Here is an 18440-nt window from a genome sequence, read left to right as displayed (position 1 = left end):
TTCCCTACTTCCCATGCCAGGCTGAAGCTCTGGGTCCAGGATTCTGTTTTTATTTATTTATTTATTTATTTATTTATTTAATTGTCAAAATGTTTATTTATAGCTTTTTTTATTGTTGGTTGTTCAAAACATTACATAGTTCTTGACATATCATATTTCACATTATGATTCAAGTGGGTTATGAACTCCTATTTTTACCCCGTATACAGATTGCAGAATCACATCAGTTACACTTCCATTGATTGACATATTGCCATACTAGTGTCTGTTGTATTCTGCTGCCTTTCCTATCCTCTACTATCCCCCCTCCCCTCCCCTCCCCTCCTCTCTTCTCTCTCTACCCCCTCTACTGTAATTCATTTCTCCCCCTTGTATTATTTTTCCCTTTCCCCTCACTTCCTCTTGTATGTAATTTTGTATAACCATGAGGGTCTCCTTCCATTTCCATGCAATTTCCCTTCTCTCTTGCTTTCCCTCCCACCTCTCATCCCTGTTTAATGTTAATCTTCTTCTCATGCTCTTCGTCCCTACTCTGTTCTTAGTTACTCTCCTTATATCAAAGAAGACATTTGGCATTTGTTTTTTAGGGATTGGCTAGCTTCACTTAGCATAATCTGCTCTAATGCCACCCATTTCCCTCCAAATTCTATGATTTTGTCATTTTTTAATGCAGAGTAATACTCCATTGTGTATAGATGCCACATTTTTTTAATCCATTCATCTATTGAAGGGCATCTAGGTTGGTTCCACAGTCTTGCTATTGTGAATTGTGCTGCTATGAACATCGATGTAGCAGTGTCCCTGTAGCATGCTCTTTTTAGGTCTTTAGGGAATAGACCGAGAAGGGGAATAGCTGGGTCAAATGGTGGTTCCATTCCCAGCTTTCCAAGAAATCTCCATACTGCTTTCTAAATTGGCTGCACCAATTTGCAGTCCCACCAACAATGAGCAAGTGTACCCTTTTCCCCACATCCTCGCCAGCACTTGTTGTTTGACTTCCTAATGGCTGCCAATCTTACTGGAGTGAGATGGTATCTTAGGGTGGTTTTGATTTGCATTTCTCTGACTGCTAGCGATGCTGAGCATTTTTTCATGTGCTTGTTGATTAATAGTATGTCCTCCTCTGAGAATTGTCTGTTCAGGTCCTTGGCCCATCTGTTGATTGGGTTATTTGTTATCTTATTGTCTAATTTTTTGAGTTCTTTGTATACTCTGGATATTAGGGCTCTATCTGAAGTGTGAGGAGTAAAGATTTGTTCCCAGGACGTAGGCTCCCTATTTACCTCTCTTATTGTTTCTTTTGCTGAGAAAAAACTTTTTAGTTTGAGTAAGTCCCATTTGTTGATTCTAGTTATTAACTCTTGTGCTATGGGTGTCCTATTGAGGAATTTGGGGCCCGACCCCACAGTATGTAGATCGTAGCCAACTTATTCTTCTATCAGATGCTGTGTCTCTGATTTGATATCAAGCTCCTTGATCCATTTTGAGTTAACTTTTGTGCATGGTGAGAGAAAGGGATTCAGTTTCATTTTGATGCATATGGATTTCCAGTTTTCCCAGCACCATTTGTTGAAGATGCTATCCTTCCTCCATTGCATGCTTTTAGCCCCTTTATCAAATATAAGATAGTTGTAGTTTTGTGGATTGGTTTCTGTGTCCTCTATTCTGTACCATTGGTCCACCCACCTGTTTTGGTACCAGTACCATGCTGTTTTTGTTACTATTGCTCTGTAGTATAGTTTGAAGTCTGGTATTGCTATACCGCCTGATTCACACTTCCTGCTTAGCATTGTTTTTGCTATTCTGGGTCTTTTGTTTTTCCATATGAATTTCATGATTGCTTTATCTATTTCTACAAGAAATGCTGTTGGGATTTTGATTGGCATTGCATTAAACCTATAGAGAACTTTTGGTAATATCGCCATTTTGATGATGTTAGTTCTGCCTATCCATGAACAGGGTATATTTTTCCATCTTCTAAGATCTTCTTCTACTTCTCTCTTTAGGGTTCTGTAGTTTTCATTGTATAAATCTTTCACCTCTTTTGTTAGGTTGATTCCCAAGTATTTTATGTTTTTTGAGGATATTGTGAATGGAGTGTTTTTCCTCATTTCCATTTCAGAGGATTTGTCCTGATATACAGGAATGCCTTTGATTTATGCGTGTTGATTTTATATCCTGCCACTTTGCTAAATTCATTTATTAGCTCTAATAGTTTCTTTGTAGACCCTTTTGGGTCTGCTAGGTATAGAATTATGTCATCTGCAAATAGTGATAATTTAAGTTCTTCTTTTCCTATTTTTATGCCTTTAATTTCTTTCGTCTGTCTAATTGCTCTGGCCAGTGCTTCGAGAACTATGTTGAACAGAAGTGGTGAGAGAGGGCATCCCTGTCTTGTTCCAGATTTTAGAGGGAATGCCTTCAATTTTTCTCCATTCAGAATGATGCTAGCCTGAGGCTTAGCATAGATTGCTTTTACAATGTTGAGGTATGTTCCTGTTATCCCTAGTTTTTCTAGAGTTTTGAACATAAAGGGATGCTGTACTTTCTCGAATGCTTTTTCTGCATCTATCGAGATGATCATATGGTTCTTAATTTTAAGTCTATTGATGTGGTGAATAACATTTATTGATTTCCGTATATTGAACCAGCCTTGCATCCCAGGGATGAATCCTACTTGATCATGATGCACAATTTTTTTGATATGTTTTTGAATCCGATTCGCCAGAATTTTATTGAGGATTTTTGCATCTAGGTTCATTAGAGATATTGGTCTGTAGTTTTCTTTCTTTGAAGTGTCTTTGTCTGGTTTAGGAATCAGGGTGATGTTGGCCTCGTAGAATGAATTTGGAAGTTCTCCCTCTTTTTCTATTTCCTGAAATAGCTTGAAAAGTATTGGTATTAGTTCCTCTTTAAAGTTTTTGTAAAACTCTGCTGTATACCCATCTGGTCCTGGGGTTTTCTTAGTTGGTAGTCTTTTGATGGTTTCTTCTATTTCTTCAATTGATATTGGTCTGTTTAGGTTATCTATATCCTCCTGACTCAATCTGGGCAGATCATATGACTTAAGAAATTTATCGATGCCTTCACTATCTTCTATTTTATTGGAGTATAAGGATTCAAAATAATTTCTGATTATCTTCTGTATTTCTGAAGTGTCTGTTGTGATGTTGCCTTTTTCATCACATATGCTAGTAATTTGAGTTCTCTCTCTTCTTCTCTTTGTTAGCATGGCTAAGGGTATGTCGATTTTATTTATTTTTTCAAAGAACCAACTTTTAGTTTTGTCAATTTTTTCAATTGTTTCTTTTGTTTCGATTTCATTAATTTCAGCTCTGATTTTAATTATTTCTTGCCTTCTACTTCTTTTGCTGTTGTTTTGCTCTTCTTTTTCTAGGATTTTGAGATGAAGTATGAGATCATTTATTTGTTGGTTTTTTCTTTTTTTAAGGAATGAACTCCAAGCAATGAATTTTCCTCTTAGAACTGCTTTCAATGTGTCCCATGGATTCCGATATGTTGTGTCTGTGTTTTCATTTATCTCTAAGACTTTTTTTAATTTCCTCCTTGATGTCTTCTATAACCCATTGATCTTTCAGTAACCTATTGTTCATTCTCCAAGTGATGCATGATTTTTCCTTCCTTCTTTTATCGTTCATTTTCAGTTTCATTCCATTATGATCAGATAAGATGCATGGTATTATCTCTACTCCTTTATATTGTCTAAAAGTTGCCCTGTGACATAATATATGATCTATTTTTGAGAAGGATCCATGTGCTGCTGAGAAAAAGTGTAACTGCTTGATGTTGGGTGGTATATTCTATATATGTCAATTAAGTCTAGGTTGTTAATTGTGTTATTGAGTTCTATAGTTTCCTTATTCAACTTTTGTTTGGAAGATCTGTCCAGTGGTGAGAGAGGTGTGTTGAAGTATCCCATGATCATTGTATGGTGGTCTATTAGACTCTTGAACTTGAGAAGAGTTTGCTTGATGAACATAGCTGCACTGTTGTTTGGGGCATATATATTTATGATTGTTATGTCTTGTTGGTGTATGGTTCCCTTGAGCAGTATGTAGTGTCCCTCTTTATCCCTTTTGATTAACTTTGGCTTGAAATGTATCTTATTTGATATGAGTATGGACACTCCTGGTTGTTTCCGAAGTCCATATGAGTGATATGATTTTTCCCAACCTTTCACCTTCAGTCTATGTATATCTTTTCCTATCAAATGCGTCTCCTGTAGGCAGCATATTGTTGGGTCTTGTTTTGTGATCCATTCTACTAGCCTGTGTCTCTTAATTGGTGAGTTTAAGCCATTAACATTTAGGGTTATTATTGAGATATGGTTTGTTCTTCCAGCCATATTTGTTTATTTATGTTACTAAACATGGTTTGTTTTCCTCTTTGATTATTTTCCCCCCTTTACTGTCCTACCTCCCACTGTTGGTTTTCATTGTTGTTTTCCATTTCCTCTTCCTGAAATGTTTTGCCAAGGATGTTTTGAAGAAATGGTTTTGTAGCTGCAAATTCTTTTAACTTTTGTTTATCGTGGAAGGTTTTAATTTCATCTTCCATCCTGAAGCTTAATTTCGCTGGATACACGATTCTTGGTTGGAACCCATTTTCTTTCAGAGTTTGAAATATGTTATTCCAGGATCTTCTAGCTTTCAGAGTCTGTGTTGAAAGATCAGCTGTTATCCTGATTGGTTTACCCCTAAATGTAATCTGCTTCCTTTCTCTTGTAGCTTTTAAAATTCTCTCCTTATTCTGTATGCTGGGCATCTTCATTATAATGTGTCTAAGTGTGGATCTCTTATGATTTTGCACATTCGGCATCCTGTAGGCTTCTAGGATTTGGGATTCTGTTTCATTCTTCAAGTCTGGGAAGTTTTCTCGTATTATTTCATTGAATAGATTGCTCATTCCTTTGGTTTGGACCTCTATACCTTCCTGTATCCCAATGACTCTCAAGTTTGGTTTCTTTATGTTATCCCATATTTCTTGAATGTTCTGCTTATGGTTCCTTAACAGTCTTGCTGAGCTGTCTGTGTTCTTTTCAAGTTGAAATACTTTGTCTTCATTGTCTGATGTTCTATCTTCTAAGTGTTCTACTCTGCTGGTGGTATTCTCAATTGAGTTTTTAAGTTGGTTTATTGCTTCCTGCATTTCTAGGATTTCTGTTTGTTTTTTATTACCTCTATCTCCCTGTATAGTTGATCTTTTGCTTCTTGGATTTGTTTATGTAATTCATTGTCGAAGTGATCTTTCATTGACTGATTTTGCTGTCTAATGTCTTCCTTGAGACTCCAGATCATCTGAAGCATGTATATCCTGAATTCTTTATCTGACATTCCATCTGCTGCAGCTATTTCCTCTTCTAAAGTTGAGTTGACCTGCATTGCTTGTGGTCCTTTGTTTCCTTGTCGTTTCATACTGCCCGCGTTTCTTTCTGCTTGGTGAAACTGTTGTGTTTTTGAAATTTTCCCCCTATGTATTTATATTACTCTTGTATAGTTGAAAAGTCTCCCTTGCAGTGCGGGCAGCGGCTGTGCTCCTCCTTCAGTTGGTGAGACGTGTCTACCATGCCCGTGGACCCCTGGGGCTGTTCTGCCGGTCGGTTGCAGGTCTGCCTACCTTGCAGGCGCAGGCAGCGGCTCTGCTCTGCCCTTACACCAATTGGGGTGACGTGTCTACCACGCCGGGGGGTCGCTGGGCCTGTTCCGGGCGCGGAAGGCGGCTCTGCTCTGCCCCTTCTCCAATTGGGGTGACGTGACTACCACGCCCGCGGGTCGTTGGGTCTGTTCCGGATGCGGGCGGTGGCTCTGCTCTGCCCCTACTCCAATTGGTGTGACGTGTGTACCCCGCCGGCAGGCCGCTGGGCCTGTCCCGCCAGTCGGTCTCAAGTCTGCCTACCTTGCGGGCTCAGGCGGCGGCTCTTCTCGGCCCCTACTGCAGTTGGGGTGAAGTGATACCACGCCGGCGGGTCGCTAGGCCTGTTCCGGGCGCGGGCGGCAGCTCTGCTCTGCCCCTACTCCAATTGGTGTGACTTGTCTACCACGCCGGCAGGCCACTGGGCCTGTCCCGCTGGTCGGTCGCAGATCTGCCTACCTTGCGGGCTCGGGCCGCGGCTGTGCTTGACCCCTGCTGCAGTTGGGGTGAAGTGATACCATGCCGGCGGGTCACTAGGCCCGTTCCGGGTGCAGGCGGCAGCTCTGCTCTGCCCCTTCTCCAATTGGTGTGATGTGTCTACCACGCCGGCAGGCCGCTGGGCCTGTCCCGCTGGTCGGTCGCAGGTCTGCCTACCTTGCGGGCTCAGGCGGTGGCTCTGCTCTGCCCCTACTGCAGTTGGGGTGAAGTGATACCACGCCGGCGGGTCCCTAGGCCTCTTCCGGGCGCGGGTGGCGGCCCTGCTCTGCCCCTACTCCAATTGGTGTGACGTGTCTACCACGCCAGCAGGCCGCTGGGCCTGTCCCGCTGGTCGGTCGCAGGTCTGCCTACCTTGCGGGCTCGGGCGGCAGCTCTGCTCGGTCCCCCACTGCAGTTGGGGTGAAGCGATACCACGCCGGCGGGTCACTAGGCCCACTCCGGGCGTGGGCGGCGGCCCTGCTCTGCCCCTAATCCCATTGGTGTGACGTGTCTACCACGCTGGAAGGCTGCTGGGCCCATTCCGCCGATCAGCCGGTGGTCTGCCTACCTTGCGGGCTCCGGCGACAGCTCTGCTCAGCCCCCACCGCAGCTGGGGTGAAGTGATACCACGCCGGCGGGTCGCTGGGGCTGTTCCGGACGTGGGCTGCAGCTCTACTCTGCCCCTCTGGCCCCAACAGCACTCAGCAGGATCCGGACCGAGAAGCAGTCTCCGCGGGTTCCTCAGCCCTGGGTCAGAGCAGCTCCGGGAGCCAGAACTCGGCCGCTCTGGGCTCCGTGAATGCTCTGATAGGAGCAAGCTCCAAGAAGCAGCCTCCACGGGCTCCTTAGCCCTGGGCCAGAGCAGTTCTGGGAGCCAGAATTCGGCCTCCAGGGGCTCCGTGTATGTTCTGATAGGAGCAGGCCCCAGGAAGCAGTTTCCGCGGGTTCTTCAGCCCTGGGCCAGAGCAGTTCCGGGAGCCAGAACCCGGCCTCTCTGGGCTCCGTGCATGCTCTGATAGGAGCAGGCTCCAAGAAGCAGCCTCCGTGGGCTCCTTAGCCCTGGGCCAGAGCAGTTCCGGGAGCCAGAATTCAGCCGCCCCGAGCTCCGTGTATGTTTTGATAGGAGCAGGCCCCAAGAAGCAGTTTCCACGGGTTCTTTAGCACTGCGCCTGAGTAATTTGTCTGCGAGACGTAGGCGAATGGCAGCCTGAAATTACCTGTTTTATGGTTGAATGAGTCTGTTTTGTTTTGAATGAACTTCAGTCTTTTTTCCCCCCCAAATCTGGGACCTAAATTAAGGAAGGGTTTCTTCCTTATTCTGCTCTGCAGTGGTTCTTCTCACCAAATGGGCGCTTTGGAAATGTGAAACCTCAGTCTCTATGTGTCATTAAAGGAGGTGCTTGCAGTATTTAAAACAACCCCTTTCTTTCCCAGTCTCTACACTAGGTTCAAATCCAGCTCTGTGTCACTGAAAGTTTAGCATGTAACTGTAGTTCTGAAATCTAGCACCTTGTACTGTTTATGATTTCACTTACAATCAGAGATATGAAAAATTATGCTCTATATATGTAATAAGAATTGCAGTGCATTCTGCTGTCATATATAAATAAAAAACAAAACAAACAAACAAACAAAAAACTCACACAAAATATGGACATCTTATCAGGAATAAACCTCATCATGAATGGAGAAATACCTACAAGCACCTTCCTTAATGTCCCTTCATAATGCTTTCAGGCAGGAAACAAATTTTACCATATTTTATTTATTTAGTTCCACGAAGTGGACCAAGGAATCTGAGAGTTTTTGGCGAGACAACCAACAGCCTCTCTGTAGCCTGGGATCATGCTGATGGACCAGTTCAGCAATATAGGATCATTTATTCTCCCACTGTTGGTGATCCCATTGATGAATATGTAAGTGTAAGATTCAGTTATTAACGCACTCTTAGCTGGTTAGAGGGTAAAGTCAAATTTCTACTTAAGAAGTATGTCGTGATTAGAGTTGATCCTTGAGTATTGTGTGGTAATCAGATTTTATATATGATATACATGGGGACCACCCAAATATGCCTGGTCTATTTCCCTCATCACAGAGAAGCAATGATTCGGGGATCACTTCTTTTCTAAGAACATGTTGAAAAACTGTCTTACTCATGATCACCTGCATATTTCCAACCACCTACTTATAGGAACAATTAGTGAATATGATACTCTTATAATGGAATATCTAAGTGAATGTTCAGATGATATGAATATACAAACTGTACCTTTTCTTCAAATCTAATTCTTCTTCAAGGTCTCCATTCCATACTGTGATGCTAATTGGTCTATCTTCTTTCTAAACTTAACATTTTCAGTACACTTTTGTTTTGGGATATATATATATATATATATATATATATATATATATATATATATATATATATATAATTTTATTGGCTCCAATACCCCCCCGCCCCCCCCATACTGGGGATGAAAGGCAGGGCTTCGAGGATGCTTAGGCAAGTGCTCTACCACTGAGCCACACTCTCAACCTCTCCTAACGTTTTGAGTGTGTATTTTCTCTTTAGATCCTGGCTCAAATTTCTTGTAGTTTCCACATAGCCCTCACTCCGCATATCCATTTGGTATGGATGGGAAAGCACTTATCCTGAAGATTAGTGATTAATTGCTGTGATAGGCCTATAGAAGATCACCCACAATTATGATTAGAAAAGAGTTAGGACTGAGGTTTGCATTCTTTTTGCCACATAAATCCTCTTAGATCATTCTTCCTTGATGAACTTCATAGGATGCAACATTTCATCTACTTGAACTTAGTATGGTATGCTTTAGTTAAAGTCCCTTTTTTATTAATAAGAAACATGCATAATTGCCACTTAGAGTTTCTGATCAAAATGAGATAGATGATTTTAACCTTTTGCTACAGGAGAAAAGCTTATGTTTAGTTTTTGTTCAGCCTTGCCATAGTCAAATGTGCAATTGGCATTTATTTTATTAAAACATTAAAAATATAATTTATTCTACCAATCTGTTTTTAGTTATGATATTCTATGCTGAGAATCACTGGCGTAACTGATCCCTATCGTTTGTGGAAGCGAAGCACGGGATTGGAAGAGAAATTGAGATGACTAGTTTATTTCCTCTTTGTGGTTGAATGTGTTTTCTATTTTCTCTTTCCCATCTTCTTTACCTTATTAGTGTCAGCAAAACTTATATTTTTGAGGGCAAAAACAGTCCATTTTTGCTTACCCAGTAGCTAGTACCATACCTGGCTCCCCTGTGTAGGGTACATGCTGTTGAAGGACTACCTGAACACCATGCACGACAATGAGAGGTGGAGACAAACTTATTGCAGAGCGCTACTCTACTCAGCAGTGCCTTCTGAGTTGTGTGTGTTACTACCTTTAATCCACAGGTTTTTCTTCAAAGATATTTAGCCACATGGTTATTAACTAGCTGATCTGGAATCTAAACTCACATCTGTTGGACGCTTAAACCATTATCCCATATTGCATAGAGACAGTGTAGACAATTAGTCTTTCCATGAGTGTTCTGAAACAAAAAGAAAATTTAAATAAACCATTATTGTTTATATGAATGCATAAAATAATATTGGCTTTTGATCTTGAAGCAATCTGGCTTGCAATAAATGTATAATTTAATTTCCCTACAGACTACAGTCCCAGGCAGAAGAAACAACGTAATACTGCAGCCCCTGCAATCTGATACTCCATATAAAATTACTGTTATTCCTATTTATGAAGATGGAGATGGTGCCCATCTAACAGGAAATGGAAGAACTGGTTAGTGTCTGACACTTTTTTGTTTGTTTGTTTGTTTATTTGCTTTGAAATTGTAGGGATTTTAATATTATTTCTTATACCTTTAAAAATATTTTAATTTGTCTCTACCAATGTATCTCAGAGACTACTACATTAACATTGCATTAACATTTGTACTTGACACTGTCTTTTATCAAAATGATTACATGAGAACACAATTTATTTAAAAAATTTAAAGATCCATGGAAAGAGGAAAAAAGAAGACAAAAGGATGCATATTTTTCTTTGCTTGAGATAATCTTATTTATTCTTTGAAAAACCGTTGTATATTCTCTGCATAATGTTATGATTTGGTGTCAAGACTGTAATATTAAATATCAGCTAAAATAATTCTCTGCTGTGAGTGAATCTTTTTTTTTATTGTTGGTTGTTCAAAACATTACATAATTCTTGACATATCATATTTCACACTTTGATTCAAGTGGGTTATGAACTCCCATTTTTACCCTGTATACAGATTGCAGAATCACATCAGTTACACTTCCATTGATTTACATATTGCCATACTAGTGTCTGTTGTATTCTGCTGCCTTTTCTATCCTCTACTATCCCCCCTCCCCTCCCCTCCCCTCCCCTCTTCTCTCTCTACCCCCTCTACTGTAATTATGTGAGTGAATCTTAAGTGATAAAAATGATTAGCATTTATCATCTTCCTAAAAATTTAGTTATTTAAAAATTATTATACCAAAAATTTACAAAAAATTATCAACATTCAAGCCCCTTTCTAACCTATATTGATGACAACTTCTTATGGGTTAGAGTAAAAATTCTCTAATTTGATAGCTCATTGAGGTCACTAGACGAGTTTTAAAAAATACTAGTCCCTGGGAATCACTCCCAGAGATACTAATGTAACTGGTCTGAGGTGTGGGCTGGGCCTACAGATGTTAAAATGTGCAACCAAGGTTGAGAGCCACTAGTCAGGCAGAAAGGCAGGTTGGATTCCTGGTCTATTACTGGTAAATATTGGCATTCCACTTTTCTACTTCATTAAGCAAAAATCTACTTAGGTTTCTTTCTTCACTCACTTGCTCAAACTCTTTTTGTGCTTAAATTTTCTTGATAACGTTACATAATTTGGGAGAGGAAAGTTCCTAAGAGAAAAGCAGGGCTAGAATTGATTAAGCCTAGCCTCTCAAGATCAGGAATCTATATATTGATTTACTATCATCTGTAGGATTAAGTCAGTGGAGACAGTCTAGTGACTCAAGGTGATTTTAATTCAACAACTTCTCCTTTTCCACCTTTTAAACTACATTTTAGTGATTTTCTGGGAAAATAGTATATTTCAGAATTTTGTGCTTATTAAAATGTAAAACTAACACAAAATAAAATATTTAATGCATCTTGAATTTTCTAGAAACGGCCAAAGTCATGTCTAGTTTCTCTTATAAAAAAAGGTTTTAATGTGGATTATTTTTGTAATGCTATAAATAATAGCAACTATTTGTCATGCCACCTAAACAGCATTGATTTTGCAAGGTGTAGTTTTGGAGGCTGTGCCTCTGGAGCATTGAGAATGCAGTCTAGGTTATGTTGGTGGAAGATAAGGAGGGGTAAGGGAAGAATAATGTTTCGGTCACTAGCTAGCTGTGTGGTCTTGGACAAATTATATCTTATTTATGTGATGTGTGGTCTAACCAGATAGCCTCTAAATTGTGTTCTGGTTCTGACAGTCCAACCTAAAACATTCTTAAAAAGATCTGAGATCTATTTTCTATAATTTTGAGTCTTATTACAGATCACCTCTGGATCTTGCCTCCTGCTCAGGAGGTTTTTCTGAAAATTACCAGGTTCCTGAATTCATTTGAATAGCCGTTTGAATTTTGTAAATTACCAAGCTATTATGAACACTTCAATGGTTTTTAGTTAATTTCTGGAAAAGAAAATTAAGCTAATTAAACCAATAAGGCTGTCCTAATAATACCCATAAGGTTCTGTGCTCACTCTGTGCCAGGTTAATAACACAAGTTGATATTTGTTTTCAGTGGGACTGCTTCCTCCTCAGAACATACACATCTCTGATGAATGGTATACAAGATTCAGAGTGTCCTGGGATCCTTCACCCTCTCCAGTTCTTGGATATAAAATTGTGTACAAGCCAGTGGGTAAGGAAGCATCTTTATCATAATAGAAATGCATTGGAAAATTATTTGCATGTTAGGATATTCTCTATTGCATTCAACTATTAGATTCTCCTTGCAGTTCAGTTATATCAAGTCCATTATCACCAGAGTTAATTTTCTCTAATGGATATTTTAAGTCAGTGGTCTAAAGGATCATTGTTACTATGGGTATAGATGAGACCATCATTAAATTTTATGATTGAAAAGTTTGATCTGATCTGTAAAGTTGTATAAATCAAAGCTACATGTGTTCAGTCATTCTACATATTCTAATGATCATGAAAGCTTTTTTCTTATTGTCTTTATTATTTTTTATTCTAATTTGTTAAACATGGCAGAAGAATGCATTTAAATCCATAGGACACATGTAGAGCACAATTTTTCATTTCTCTGGTTGTACACAAAGTAGAGTCACACCATTCATGTCTTCATACATGTACTTAGGATAATGAAGTCCATCTCATTTCACCATCTTTCCTACCCCCATTCTCCCTTTTTCCCTCCCTCCCCCTTGTTCTATCTAGAGTTTGTCTAATCCTTCTATGCTCCCCACCACAACCCCATTATGAATCAGTATTCTTATATCAGAGAAAACATTCAGTGTTTTTTTTTTTGGGGGGGGAGGATTGGCTAACTTCACTTAACATTATATTCTCCAACTCCATCCATTTATCTGCAAATGTCATGATTTTATCAATATAAACTTTAGTACTTTACTCTTGTGTCTAGGTATTATTCTATTTTGGGCATAGACTTTGTGAATTTTGTTTTTTTCATGACAAGCTTGCTTTCAATTCCCCACTGACGGTTTCACCAAAATCAATATCACCCTGGTAAATTATTTGCTATCTGTTTCCATGTTCTGCCTGTATGCTTACTAAAATCAGAAGAAACATGATTTTTGCATCAAACTTCCTAGGGCGTTTTCAATGTACCCAGGAAGACTATGAATTAGAAACATGAAGGAGATACAAGAGAAAGAGAAAGTGAACCTGTAGAAGAATAGAAAACTTTAGGAAGAAAGGGGAGTCGATAACTGAGGAAAAAAAAAAGTGAAATGAGGTCCAAGATAGAAGGTTTTGGATTTTCTCTATGATAAATTGAAAAAAAAAGTTAATTGAGCATCTCTTCTCTGGCAAGGTGGATTTAAAAAGAGTCACGAGAACATATTTACTAAGAGAGCATTGATTATGCACCTACTGCATTCAAGGTATTGTGTTGTGCTTTGAGAATAGGAGAGTGAAGAGTCAGTCCTTGCTACAGTTTCAGATTCATCATCGAATGTGGCCTGTGCCACAGTCAGTCAGTGGATGAAGTGCTATGGGAATGAATGATGTTCCCTACCATTTGACTTTAGGGTCTTTAGTGCTGAGTGAAATCTGAGGCTATGATTGCATCTTTCTAAATTGTTTTGTGGTTGTTGTAAAGGTTCCAATGAACCCATGGAAGCCTTTGTTGGAGAAGTAACATCCTACACGTTACATAATCTCAATCCCAGTACCACCTATGACGTGAATGTTTATGCTCAGTATGACTCTGGACTCAGTGTTCCCCTCACAGATCAAGGCACTACACGTGAGTCATGCATGTCTTCACGGTTGTAAGAAAATGTGTGATCCAGCCTGTTTTAACTTCACTTTTCTTAATTTATGCATATTTCTTCCAGCCCAGCCTGTTTTAACTTCACTTTTTAAAATTATGCATTTTTCCTAAGTTGTACATAGGCAGTGATTTTGTATCCAGTTAAACAAGGTACTTATCTAAATCCTAAAGGAGTTGAATATATAAGAATATATGGTGTTTGCTTTATGCAGATTGTTATATTTTGAATCCTAAAATATAAAAATTTTGTATAATTTGGCATTTCATATGTACAATCTGTATAAAGTTGTAATGCTAGTTCTTCTTGACATTTGATGTTAAGATATATATTACCTGAATTCATTAATATATTATTTGATTGAGTCATTGAATCTCTAACTTGTCCCACAAATAGATTGTTTTTTTGACGCTTAGTGCTTTGATAGCTTTTTAAGGACTTAGTAGCTAGCCTTCTAGGAAAATTTACTGTTTTTTATAAGATGTCTTTGACATTCATATTTATGAGCCGGGCTGTGTGGAATTTTCTTTTTCCTGAAAATCAGTGACAGAAAGGAAGGTCCGTTTTGGCTCTTTCTTCATGTGTGTTTTCATATATGCTTCATCTCTTTTTTTTCTTAATATATATATATTTTTAGTTATAGTTGGCCGCAATACCTTTATTTTATTTTATTTATTTTTACATAGTGCTGAGGATCAAACCCAGTTCCTCACACGTGCTAGGCAAGTGCTCTACTGCTAAGCCACAATCCCAGCCCCATGCTTTGTGTATTTTTCATGTATTTTTCTTATAAGGAAAACATTACATTTTAGACATATTTCAGCTACAGTGAAAATTTGAAAATTGTGTTGTGATTAAAAGTATGCTTTTTTTTAACTTTATTCACAGTGAATCTTTTTTTCCCTTTCTTTATTTTGTAGTGTATTTAAATGTGTCAGATCTGAAAACTTACCAGGTTGGGTGGGACACATTCTGTGTCAGATGGTCACCTCACCGGGCAGCCACCTCCTACAGACTGAAACTAAGTCCTGCAGATGGTATGTGCACCTAAAAAAAATGAACTATAGCCCATAGTGAAAACATTTTGAACTTCAGTGATGAATATTTCATTTTATTTATTAAATGATGTATAATTTCTTTAGTTGTAATAGATGATAATGCTGGCATTTCTCGTTGTTGTCACAATCAGGAACCAGAGGACAAGAAATTACCGTGCGTGGATCAGAAACCAGCCACTGCTTCACGGGCCTTTCACCAGATGCTGAATATGGTGTCACCGTGTTTGTGCAGACACCAAATTTGGAGGGGCCAGGTGTCCCCGTCAGAGAACATACTAGTAAGTTTTTGAGCAATTTGGGAATCTTCCATAAGACTTAAGAATAGAACATTGTAGGTGAGGAGGACTTAAGAGATACCTGCTCAGGTGCTTCTCCCTGTGAGTGCAAGTAATGGTGGGATGATGGTTCCTCAGAGTGGAGTAAGAAGGAGACTGTGCATCCTTATGAGTGACTTTTAGTCATTTGGCACTCTCTGAAGGCTTTGCATTTTCCCATTGAATCTGTGCTTTCTACAACTGTAATTCATGTGAAAACCTCAAGGATACCAAGTTTGGATAGAATAGAATTCCCCGTATGTCAATGCCAATAAGCCTGGATCCTTATTTTACAAGACTTGATTTGTTGCTGAGGATTCAAATTGTCCTTAAGATTATTTTTTGGAATATGAAATGAACACATGTCGTATTTTTCTAATTATTGTTTTTAAATTCTAGCCTTAAAACCAACTGAAGCTCCTACAGAACCACCCACACCTCCTCCTCCTCCCACTATTCCACCAGCCCGGGATGGTAAGTTCAGATAACTATGCAATGAATTGAAGGATTTGCAAATTCTTAGTTATGCCTTATGTACTTATTTACAATTGATCCGGAATGTTTTTGATTTACTTTTCTTGATGAAGAGTTTTCAGGTAGAAAAAAAAGATCACCAGTAGTTTGTTCCCCTCTCTTTCTGGGCACATTTTAGTGTGAATAAAATCAGTCATAAACTTCTCCAGCTCTTTGGCTGGAACTCCATTTTCTCAGTTTTGCAGGTTGAGATCTAGAAATACCTTCCATAGTCCATTTCTTTCTGCTGGCTGCTGTTATCAAGAAGCACTATGAACCTTTTTTGGCTATATCTGCAACCTAATCCCTGAGGCTTTTGATTTTGGAATTTCTGGCTTCTGACTTGAGAAGAGCCTTGGATTAAAAAAACTAAAAAAATTTCCATTGACTAAAGTTTGAGACATAATTGTCAGCTGCAGAGAACTGGTAAAAAGACACTCTGAGCTGGTAGGCTTGGCTCTCAGTAAATTGAGGGCAGTTCTTCAGAGCTCCATCAGATTATGTTTAAGCTAAATAACCTCTGGGGTTATTCTTTTTTTTTTTTTTTTTTTTTTTTACATTCTGCTTTTCAGAAAGCATTTCAGATTTCAGAAGTATTTTTCATATTAGAGGACCTAGATTGTTGCAACTTTATTAAGCCTATTAAATGCCCCTCTATTATAACTTACCTATTATATAAGTAAAATTAAAAAATAAAATGTATTTTTAAAGGGTAAAATAATAACAGGTTTTTAAAAAATTGTACTGTTGAAAGAAATTCAATAAATAATCTCAACTAAAACAATGATGTTGGAGTTTATGGGTGTAGCTCAGTGGTAGAGGGCTTATCTAAGAGGCATGAGGCCCTGGGTTCAATCGCCAGTACTGAAAAACAGAACCACCAAACAAAACATGTTGTTTTTAATAGATTTTATTTTCTATAGTATTTTGGTTTCACAGCCAAATTGAGCAGAAAGTATAAAGAGTGCCCATTAACCACCCGTGTCTTACCTTCTCAACCCCATCTATCAACATCCCTCATCAGATTAGTACATTTGTCACAACTGATGAATCACATCGACACATCATTACCACCCAAAGTCCATGGTTTACATTAGGGCTCACTCTTGTTATAGTACATTCTGTACATTTAATTTTCATAAACTAAAATTTTATTAAATTTTTCTTTAGAATTTTTATTTGGCTTTCAAATCTAAAAAGACTCAAAGTTATTTCTTTATTTTACTTCTCTTCTTTCCCACACATGACTCTAGTGGCTTAACTTTAAAAAACAAAACAAAACATTTCATTTGCACCAAATCTTTGATAATTATATTCAAATTCTCCAAACCACTGAGAACCCATTTTCAGTTCCAGACATCACTGCTTTTCATTTGATGTCCCCTCTCATTTATTGTTTGAAGCTACTCGGAGACTTTTGTGAGGCAATAGCATATTTTTGCATAATGGATCTAAACAAGAGTGATCCCAGGGCGAGAATCAGGGTCTATTAGACCTGTGCTTCTGTTTTTGTACTTGAGTCACTTAGACATCTTATTATTGCTGATTTTGAGTCAGGAAGTCTAGGGTGAGGCCAGGAGTTTGCATTCGGACATGCTTTCAGGCTGTGCTGTTTTCATTGAGCCACACTTTTAAGTAGTGAAGTTTTATCCTACATTATTACATGAACTCATTTGAATAGAAAGAGTTAATGAGACTGGGGCTTACCCTGTATTTTTTTTTTCCAGTATGCAAAGGGGCCAAGGCAGATATTGTATTCTTGACTGATGCCTCTTGGAGTATTGGGGATGATAATTTTAACAAAGTTGTAAAATTCATCTTTAATACTGTGGGAGCCTTTGATGAAATCAGTCCTGCTGGGATTCAGGTGAGTATCTTTCCGCTAGTGGTTACTTCTTTGTAGTGTCTTGCTATCTCTTTTGAATGTTTCTTTTTAGCTAGAAAGTCATTTCATCATAAACTATGTTTTGACCTTCACTCTTTGCTATTGCTATTACACATGTGTTTTTAGGAAGGGTTTGGGTGTTAATGATAAATAAATAGAAAATAAATATTCCTCTCCTTTTTATCTTTGGCTACATGATATTTCTGCTGGAGAATTTAGAACATTCTGGTTTTAATGTGATTAAAATTTCCAACAATGATGAATTTCCATAAAAGGTCATTCAAAGTTCTAGACATCAAATGGATTATGATTGTCATGCCCTGTAAAGTGAGAAGAATGCAGTGACTGGAGTGGCTGTGTGGCCTCTGCTGCCCCCTCTATTATTACATTACACATATTATCCTGTCCAGAAGAATGTCTATTATTGACCTGAAGGGTATTTAATTTGTTTTCCTAAAATGTTAACTACCAATTATATTGCTGGGAAGTTGCTTCAGATTTATTTGTTGTACTAGATTAGGAACTGAGAACAGCTGTATTTCTGTGAGAGACCTCCAAGAGTAATTCATCAGTTAGTCAAAACCTGCCTATAAAGCTGAGAATCTCATCTACCATTCCCAACATACCCATGAACAGATGAACACTTAAGCCTCGGGGCTCTAAACTATTTTGGACAGTCTCCTCAGACTTCTTTGAGAATCTGATTCAGTCTATTATTAGCTATTCCTTAAAGACTCCTTCCAATTCAGCCCTTCTGGTGAGGTTCCCTGAGGCCTCTAGGTGTTCCTTGCTCCGGAAGTATTTTTTCTATATTGCCATTACAGCAGATGTCTTGTTACATTGTCATTATTTGTGTGGCTCTCTTCTATCTAAATATCTTAAAATCCTCTTTTCCTTTTCTTCTCTATTCATTTTGGTGAATTTTCTTCTTTATTTTGGCAGTTTTTACGTCATTGTAGCATCTTTGA

General features: G+C 38.7%; 1 protein-coding gene across 4 annotated transcripts in view; it reads left to right on the top strand.

The window, feature by feature from the left end:
- The window catches only part of COL12A1 (collagen type XII alpha 1 chain), a 118153-nt gene that overhangs the window by 65631 nt on the left and 34082 nt on the right, over nucleotides 1-18440 (top strand). For all 4 annotated transcript variants that reach the window (XM_081294898.1, XM_081294897.1, XM_081294900.1 and 1 more), the window contains 8 exons: nucleotides 7903-8045; nucleotides 9808-9937; nucleotides 11965-12084; nucleotides 13531-13677; nucleotides 14623-14739; nucleotides 14892-15038; nucleotides 15474-15548; nucleotides 17315-17454. In XM_081294898.1, coding sequence (XP_081151024.1) covers nucleotides 7903-8045; nucleotides 9808-9937; nucleotides 11965-12084; nucleotides 13531-13677; nucleotides 14623-14739; nucleotides 14892-15038; nucleotides 15474-15548; nucleotides 17315-17454 — 1019 coding nt within the window. The remainder of the gene's footprint in view (nucleotides 1-7902; nucleotides 8046-9807; nucleotides 9938-11964; nucleotides 12085-13530; nucleotides 13678-14622; nucleotides 14740-14891; nucleotides 15039-15473; nucleotides 15549-17314; nucleotides 17455-18440) is intronic.

This window comes from Spermophilus citellus (assembly GCF_964194105.1).
Source record: "Spermophilus citellus genome assembly, chromosome: 5".
NCBI classification, from domain to species: Eukaryota; Metazoa; Chordata; class Mammalia; order Rodentia; family Sciuridae; genus Spermophilus; species Spermophilus citellus.
This window is presented reverse-complemented; position numbering and strand designations above follow the sequence as displayed.